The sequence below is a fragment of the Heliangelus exortis genome, chromosome 18, assembly GCF_036169615.1.
Source record: "Heliangelus exortis chromosome 18, bHelExo1.hap1, whole genome shotgun sequence".
Lineage (NCBI taxonomy): Eukaryota > Metazoa > Chordata > Aves > Apodiformes > Trochilidae > Heliangelus > Heliangelus exortis.
The window spans coordinates 15865447-15873354 of NC_092439.1; the positions used below are offsets into that span (position 1 = coordinate 15865447).

The 7908-nt window shown below is 52.9% G+C and overlaps 1 protein-coding gene across 2 annotated transcripts; it reads left to right on the forward strand.

Moving 5' to 3' along the window:
• The first annotated feature begins 1660 nt into the window (after positions 1 to 1660).
• Positions 1661 to 4592, forward strand: LOC139804663 (maestro heat-like repeat-containing protein family member 7). Of its 2 annotated transcripts, XM_071762121.1 has the most exons (8): positions 1661 to 1834; positions 1953 to 2088; positions 2264 to 2440; positions 2698 to 2856; positions 3039 to 3140; positions 3456 to 3558; positions 3905 to 3955; positions 4204 to 4592. In XM_071762121.1, the coding sequence occupies exons 2-8, from the start codon at positions 2035 to 2037 to the stop codon at positions 4329 to 4331; spliced, it is 774 nt and encodes a 257-aa protein (XP_071618222.1). In that variant the 5' UTR covers positions 1661 to 1834; positions 1953 to 2034; the 3' UTR covers positions 4332 to 4592. The 2 variants fall into 2 exon arrangements, with proteins under 2 accessions (XP_071618222.1, XP_071618223.1); XM_071762122.1 differs by having other exon boundaries at positions 1661 to 2088.
• The last annotated feature ends 3316 nt before the right edge of the window (positions 4593 to 7908 follow it).

Consider the following 7908-nt stretch of genomic DNA (forward strand, 5'->3'; position numbering starts at 1 on the left):
TTTATTAGGCCTTTTTGGCTTCATCTGTTGTATATTATGTGATGTTTAGCAATATTTAAATTTGTTCTTTGTGTCTGTGTTAAGGCAAATTAGCTGGTCAGAAGACTGACTGGTTAGGATGTCAGTTAAACTGTTGTTCTGCAAATTCTAGCAGTCCCAGGCAGAGCAAATGTTTAAAAGTTGCCATACCCATTTTATTAATCTTTACTTTCTGGAAAAACAAGAACTAGTCCTGTTGAGTAATTAGTAACTGGTGAGTTGTTTCTCTGCCTGAGTGATGTGAACAGTGCTTTAAAATTACATTTCTGACTTCCTCTCAACCCTGGAGTGTTTAAGTGAGGTGAATACCTGCATATATCAGATAACAACCTTATTCTTCATTTTTCAGTTTCTTTAAGAGAGAAGAGGGGAAGAACTCCAGCAGTGCTGTCAATGGTTTTCCCCTGTGAATCACTTTGTATTCTAAGCCAGAAATGTTACCGAGGTAATGACCTTCCCCTTGCTGCCACCCTTGTCCAGGGCGTCAGCAGAGGACGTGTGTCAGCAACGGCACCAGAAACAGGGGAGCTGGCGTGGCCTCGCTGTCCCTGGGGAGAGGGTTCCTGCTGTCCCCGAGCAGAGATGATGCCAGGGCTGCCCTTCAGCATCCCAGCAGCAGCAGCAGCTCCAGCCCTCCTGGCCACCAGCAAGCCCCGGGTGTCTCTAGGGCCAGCAGCACCCTGTGCCCATCCCCCCGACACCTCCTTGCTATCCCTGGGGGTCCTCTCTCCTCATCCTCCCACGGCAGGGGCTGCAGCCCCCGCTGCCAGCTTTCCCGTGCGCACTGCTGCCACCATCCCTGCTGGGCACCTCCCACCTGGCTGCTGGCACAGCCCAGCTAGGCCACCCCATCAGGACACTCTGTGTGACGTGTCTTGCTCTCTTCTTTCTCCCAAAGATATTAGCAAAGTACCTCCAGCCTTCGGAAAGGACAGATTCCTCCTCAAACCATCAAGGGCCTGACAGATCTCAGCATCTTCAAGAAGCAGCTGGTTAGAAGCGTGGTGGATGGGATCACGGGAGAGGCTGACCTCTGGCTGGTAGATGTGAGTGGCCTGTGCCTGGATTGCCCTTCAGCTCTGTCAGCCCTTGTTCCTCCCTCCATCCCTCCCAGACCTGGGTGGCTCGGGCACCTGAAGCCACCCACCTTAAGGCAGCAGAGAGGGCTGGGAAGGGCAACTGAGGAAATGCTGCACTCCAGAGGCAGCACCATCCATCCCTCCATCCCTCCATCCCTCCATCCCTCCATCCGTCCATCCATCCTCCCCTGTGTCCCCCCCTCCAGATGCCAAAGATCATGAGCTGCATCTACCAGAACCTGCGCTTCATGAGCACAGAGTCAGCCTGGCAGGGGGTGCGGTCGCTGCTTCTCAAGATGGTTGAGAAGTGCCCTGAGGAGGCAGTCACGGCGCTGTTGGACAAGGCTCCACAGGAGACAGGTACTGGCCCCAAAAGTACCCAGAAGGGGCACTTGAGGGCTTGTAGCCTATGGGGAGAGGGACCCCTCCACTGCAGGGAGCACCAGCAGGGAGCAGCCCTCTCCTGCTGCCCGGGGCATCCCACCCGTGGGGCAGGGGCTGCATCCTGCAGGGCTGTCCAGGCCATGCTGCTGTGGCTGAGGCAGCCCTGCTGACAGAGTGCTTTGGCTTGCAGCACTGGCCTGGACATGTGGGAGGTGATGTTCTCCGTGCCCCAGGCCTTGGAGATGGTTTTGCCCGAGCTCCTCAAGCAGCTCCAGCAGAGGAAGCAGAAGATGCTCTTCTGCACTCTCATAGAGGACACATCCTGCTTGGCTGTGAGTTCCCAGAAAGGGCCCCCGTGCCCTCGTCCTCAGCTGCAGGGGGGAAGCAGGAGCTGCACAGTGCAGGGAGCTCCACAGCTCTGCCCATCCCTCACTGCTGGGTTTCTTTCAGCTGCTGGCCAGCATTCACTTGCAGAGGAGCACTTTGCCCGAACCTATGAGTTCTGTAGGTTTCTGAGGCACCAGAGCCGGGCATGCTCTCGTTGGTGCTCAGCAGCATTGCCACGCTGTCAGAGAGTCCTGAGATGGTGAGCAGGCATTCTGGAGGGCAGGCAGGAGGCTGGGGACTGCAGTGGCTTGGCCTCGGCTGGGAGTCAGACAAACACCCTCACCTCCCTGCCATGGTGGGGCCCTGTGGCTGCCTGGGGAGCTTTCCAGGCACTTGTGATCTCATCACCAAATGGAAACTTCTTTTCCACACAGGCAAGAAAAATGAAGGTGCTTCTGCCAGACTTGATGGAGGTCCTGCAGCAGGGCAGCGAAGATAACAAGATGAAGGCCCTGACGGTCTTCAGAAATGTGACGGGTGAACTGACGAGGGAGGAGGCCAGCCCCATGGCTGTGGAGCTGGTGGACAAGCTCCTGCCCCTCTTTGACAACGTAAGGCTGGTGTGGGAGCCTGAGCCCTTCAGAAGCCCATCCTGTGGGCGGCACTTGGAGCAGGGGCTGCTCCTCTCCTTTTCTCCTCTGGGCTCTTGTGGGATGGATGGATGGATGGATGGATGGATGGATGGATGGGTTCCGAGTTCTGCAGCCCAGCTCAGCTTCTCCCTGAACCCTGCGGGCTCTGCTAGCTGGGAACGGGCTCACCATGGGCAGAGCTGCTCTTGCTCAAGTCCTCCTCTGCTTCTCCCTAGGAGCTGTTAAGCGAGCTGAGGGAGCTCTCCATCAGCCTCTTCACTGAGCTGCTGAAGAAGGTGGCGGGGAAGTGCAAGAGGCAGATGAGGAACCAAGTGCGACGAGGGCTGCTCCCGCTCTGTTTTCACATGAGTGACAACACCCAGAGCGTGGCTGAGGTACAAGTTCCAAAGCAGAGCTGCAGGAAGAGCCCCGCAGCTCTTTGGGCCAGGGCACCTTGTCCCTAACGGGTTCCTAGGGGTGGGATCAGGGCAGGAATAAAGGCAGATTAGAAGGAGGGGGATGCCAGGCCTCCTTCCCCAGGCCGTGCTGCCATCTGCCAACTTGTGCTGTTGTGCAGGCCTCCAGCCAAGCCCTCCTTGCTGCCGCAGAGCTCCTCAAGTGGCAACAGCTCCAACACCTGGTGCAGACAGAGCAGACATGGAGGATTGGAGAGTGCTTGGTAAGGACAACCCGCAAGCTTTAGGCTGGAGGAGGAAGAAGTCTGGGCTCTGGGCTCTGCAACTCTGCCTCCCCTGCAGCCCTGCTGCAGCCCAGAGCCCACAGCCTGGAGCTGCATCCTTGTTCCCTCTCCTCAAGAAGAGAGCCCCCAGGGGCTCCTCTCCAGGCCCCTCTCCCCTCCCTGCACCCCGCGGGGGTCTCTCTTGGCACCCCCGGGGCTCCCTCTCCAGCTCAGTCCCACAGGCTCCTGGCTGGGAGAGGGGAATGGGCTGGGAGGAGGGACTGGGACATGCCCATAGCCTCCCGCTCTCTCCAGCTGCTGCAGGACAGGGCCAGGGCTGAAGATTACTTGGATCAGAGCCTGGGGTACCTGGATAACGCTCAGGCCACCCTGAGAATGGAAGCCATCAGGTTCATCGGTGAGCCACAGCCCCTGCGGACCCCCTTCTGGCAGCCAGGCCCCAGTCCCCACTGCTGCCCTGGCACCAGGAGCAGCCGTGTGGCTGCCAGAGCCCCTCATGGCTGCCCCGTGCAGGGCCTCGGCCTCCCTCTGCCAACCCTGCCCACGCAGGGGGGCTTGGTGGCCGCCTTGCCCAGTGCCACCCTGTCACTCCTGGTCTTCCGCGGGCTCAGCCCTGCGGAGGGGCAGGAGGTTGTGCAGCTGAGGCGGCCGGGCCGGGGGTTGTGCTGGGGCGGAGTGTGCTGGGGGGGGGGGGGGGGGGGGGGGAGCAGCACACTGGAGACGCTCTCTCTCTTTCTTCCCAGGGCTTGCTGCGCGGGGCCAAAGCCAGCAGAAGCTGTCTGAGATGATCAGCGGTGAGCAGGGGCAGAGCTGTGCTGGTCGGGGCTGGAGGGGCAGGGGGCGGAGCCTGGGCAGGGTGCTGCCATGCCAGGCCCTGCTCTAGAGAAATGCTTCGGGGGCAGGGGAAGATGGCAGGGGCACGCTGGGCATTCCTCTGCAGCAGCTCTGTTCTCCTGGAAGGGAAAGGGGCTGCCGGGGGCTGGAGGAGATGGCTCTGCAGACACCGCGGCTCATTTTGCCTCTCTTTTCCTTTTGGTCACAGCACTTCAGCCCCTGGAGAATGACTGCAAACCCTCTGTCCAGGGCCTGGCAACTCAGACCAGTTTCATTCTGAGCTGTCTGAGGGTGAAGGCAAAACCAGGAAGCACCAAGCGACCTTGGCGCCGCTGAGCCCGGCTGAGGTGCAGCTCTTCTCTGGGAAGAGCCCTGGTCTGCCTCCGGCTCCTGACTGCTGCTGACTCCAGGGTTCCAGCCTGGACCTTCCCAGGGCTGCCCTGTGAGAGTTAGTGGGGGAAAAGGGGGAGGAAGGTGGGATCATTTTCCTGTGTATTTCTGTATAGTTAGTAACGTTCCTGGATAGTTGTATAGCTTTAGTAATTTTTTCCTTGTTCTCATTACTGTTTCATTAAAGTTGTGTCGTTTAGTTTCCAACCATAAGTCTCTGTCCCTTATTCTCTCTCCTTTCTTTATTAGGGAGGGGAGGGGCATTAATAGACAGCATCTGTTGTTGGGTTTAATTGCCACTCCAGTGTTAAAGCCTGCCATTTTTGTAAAGTCTTGTGACCTCCATGAGTCACTGCTCATCTTTCCTCGCAATCAGGACATAAAATAACAGCTCGGATAGTAACAATCACCATCACTAAATTCTACAACCGCATATTTTTGCACTTCCTACAAAGGATCTCATCAGGTAGGTCTCAACGATAATCCCCATATAGCACACACTCACTTTGTTCACTTCCAAACCCATAAAAATTTTACAACTTTGGCCTCTGACCACTGATTGCCCCAATTAGACCAAAGCTTACGCTTCCAGTAAGTGAAACCCAGTTCCCAGTAATAAAATTCCCCCCCCCCCCCCGTTTTTTTTTTCCCCTTTTTCACAGTTTCTACGTTTCAGAGCATCCATCAGGTAACATTCATTCCGGGATAAAAGGATACTCACTTCACAGAGAGACAAAACATAGTGACAAAGTCACCTGGGCTACAATCCCACTTCCTCACTTAGGACCCCACCAGCTGGTTGTTTTCTTCTTACCCTTCTCCTGCCTCCAGCTCTCCAGTGCCCAAATCCCGCAGGTTCACAGATGGTCCCTGAGGGCCAGCAAGCTCTCCTTTTAGCAGGACTCACACCCAGGAGAGCCAAAAACACTGTGTTCAACTTGGTCTTGCCTTCAAGAGGGAAGTTAGGGGGAAGTTAGGGAAGAACTCCAGCAGTGCTGTCAATGGTTTTCCCCTGTGAATCACTTTGTATTCCTCGTGCCAAAATACCAGGTTCCTTTGGAGATGGTAGTTGGGGGGGTGGCTGGATGAATGGAGAGCCTGTCCAGATCTGTGAAAGCTAATGTGTCAGCGGGGAGGCAGTTGTTACTCTGGGATGAACTTGGTAAGGAAACAGACAGAGATGTGTTTCAACATAAACTTCAAGTGTTTTTCAAAAGAGCTTTCAGATAGATGTATTAATTTAATTCTGTTTGTCGAATGGAGAAACAGACCCAAGAACCATCTAATGCAAAGTCCCGCCTTTAGTTCACCGGAATAACATCTGCAGTGAAACCGTGGCTCTTGCATCACAAGAGATTGCTTTGAGTTGTGTTAAAAAAATTATCATGATTCAGTGTATGCTGGTGTGGTGTTCAAGAAGTATAATATTTGAGTCTTTCTTAGGTATTAGAAAAGAGAAATCGTCGTGAGCAGGTGCTGATAATTTGGAGGTGCTCAGCTGTTGACTGCTGGTGGCAGGCAAAATTTTCCTACCTTTTGAATTGAGTCCCAAGACAGGTCTAACTGCATAGTCAAATAAGTTAAAGTAAAGGCATAGTTCATGTTCTTATAACCTTTTTCATGCTCGTGTCACCATTTCATCAGGGCAATGCCAGAGAGCTGCAGCAGGAGCTTGCTGAAGCTCTTCAAAAGCTGTCTGGGACAGAATCTTCACTGGAAGTTGCTACGAGGCGCTGCAGGACCCTGGAGGAAGCCACCTGGGCTTGGAAAAGGAATTGGGAGAGGCTAAATCCAAGGTACATGAAGCTGTCCCAGAATTCCAGAACAAACTGCATTCACAGATTGCTTTGAAGCTCTGGTGCTGAGCAGTCCCAAGTGTTGGTAACTCTCTGCTCCTTGCAGGTGGTTTGACTGCTAAGATATTGGCTCTCCAAAACCCCTCAGGTCAAATGCTGTTCTGGGTTAGGTCACTCCTAATCCCCTCTCCTGTTCCTGCCAGGGATAATTCTGTGTCTGCATGTTTCAGAATTGATGAAAAAAAAGGAAAAGCCAACAGAGAGCTTCGTGGAAGGTGGCAGAACACACTTCCCTCAGTGGAGGTCTGGCTGTCAGTCCATTTCACCTTTCAACTCATGTGGGACTTCCTGGCACCAGTCTGGCTCTGAACAGAAGTCTGAGTTGAGTAGGAAGCTTCCCAAGTTCACCCCTAGGAGCACAATCATTGGGGAACAGAGATTTACTCCTGTTAATGCAGCCAAGGTAAACATTTTGAAATCCTGTCCTCAGCTACTGCTGAACAGCATCTGTGTGTAGGAGGCACGTGGGTTTTTATGGGGGAGGAGCTCCTGGATTTGGTCACTGCTCTCCCTTTAGTCCTGGAGGGAGGGCCCTTCCCTCCACTCTGCTGGTTTATGGCCTCACTTCTTTGGCCCTTGGAGTCACTGCCTGGTTTTATGTGGATTGGAGGAATGTTTTAGAAGTTTAATATTGCACAATGCTAATGGTGTGTTTTCTGTTTAATTCCAGTACAGGCAGGAACTGGATGAATTTGTCTCTGAAGAACCTAGTAATGTGTCATGTTAGAGTAAGTAAAAAGATGACTGCTCCTAACTCTTGAAAATTACATCTTGAAAGCTGTTTAGTTCCTGTGCTACACACAAGGTTTTTTCTCCTAGCTTTACACTTACTTTACCATGGCAAGTTTCTGCTTGGAAAATTGCTTTGTAGAGCTTTAAGCAGCTGCCTGAAAAAAACCCAAAACCAGCACAAAGGAAACTGACCTATTTCCTCCACACAGGTACACTTGGCTTAAGCTGAAGTCATCTTTCACTGGAATTAATCCTGAATCGCAAACATAAAAGGAGCCCTACACAGAGTTTCACAGACTTCAGCCATCACTTCTCCTCCCGTGTCCAGTGATTGCCTTCAGCACTGACCCATTAACGCACACCCTCTGCTGTCAGTTCTTGGTCTTTGCTGTCCATTACTCATTGCTTGTGTTTGTAGCTCCTCTGTTGCAGTCTTTTTATTTGAATAGGCAAGAAGAGGCTAATCAGTGACAAAAGTTCTCCTTTCTTTAGGGAAAGATCACTCAGTAGTGTTCAGGCAGTCGTCAGAGGAGTTGAATGTTTGTCATCCATGGCATCAAGCATGTTCTGTGATGTGAGGCCAGATGTCCCAGGAGGAATTGCACCTATTTTGTAATGATTACTCCAGAGTCACAGCTTTGGAGTGACTGGTGCTGTTTCAAAGCAGAAGCCCCTGAGCCCATTTCCTTCTGTTGCTGTCTGCTTTTACCCACAGAGAGTGTTCAGCTCTGGCTTCGTAGCCGTAATGTTCTGACAGTGACCTCTTTGCCCCTCTCTCCTGTAAAAGTAACACCAGGAATCTTGTCTCTTTTCTCCCCAGACACTGATGAACTTTAAACTACATATTTGGGAGCTCATTCCATATGTTCTGATGGATCAGAAGACATGATAATATGTTTCTGTCAGTCTGAATAAATGTTCTTAGTCTCTTGGAA

Excerpts from the sequence above, each read along its gene's own strand:
- LOC139804663 (XM_071762122.1), top strand. The coding sequence starts at position 2,035 with ATGCTCTCGTTGGTGCTCAGCAGCATTGCCACGCTGTCAGAGAGTCCT. Across the intron at positions 2,857-3,038 it reads ACACCCAGAGCGTGGCTGAG|GCCTCCAGCCAAGCCCTCCT; the intron begins GTACAAGTTCCA and ends GCTGTTGTGCAG. Across the intron at positions 3,559-3,904 it reads GGAAGCCATCAGGTTCATCG|GGCTTGCTGCGCGGGGCCAA; the intron begins GTGAGCCACAGC and ends CTTTCTTCCCAG.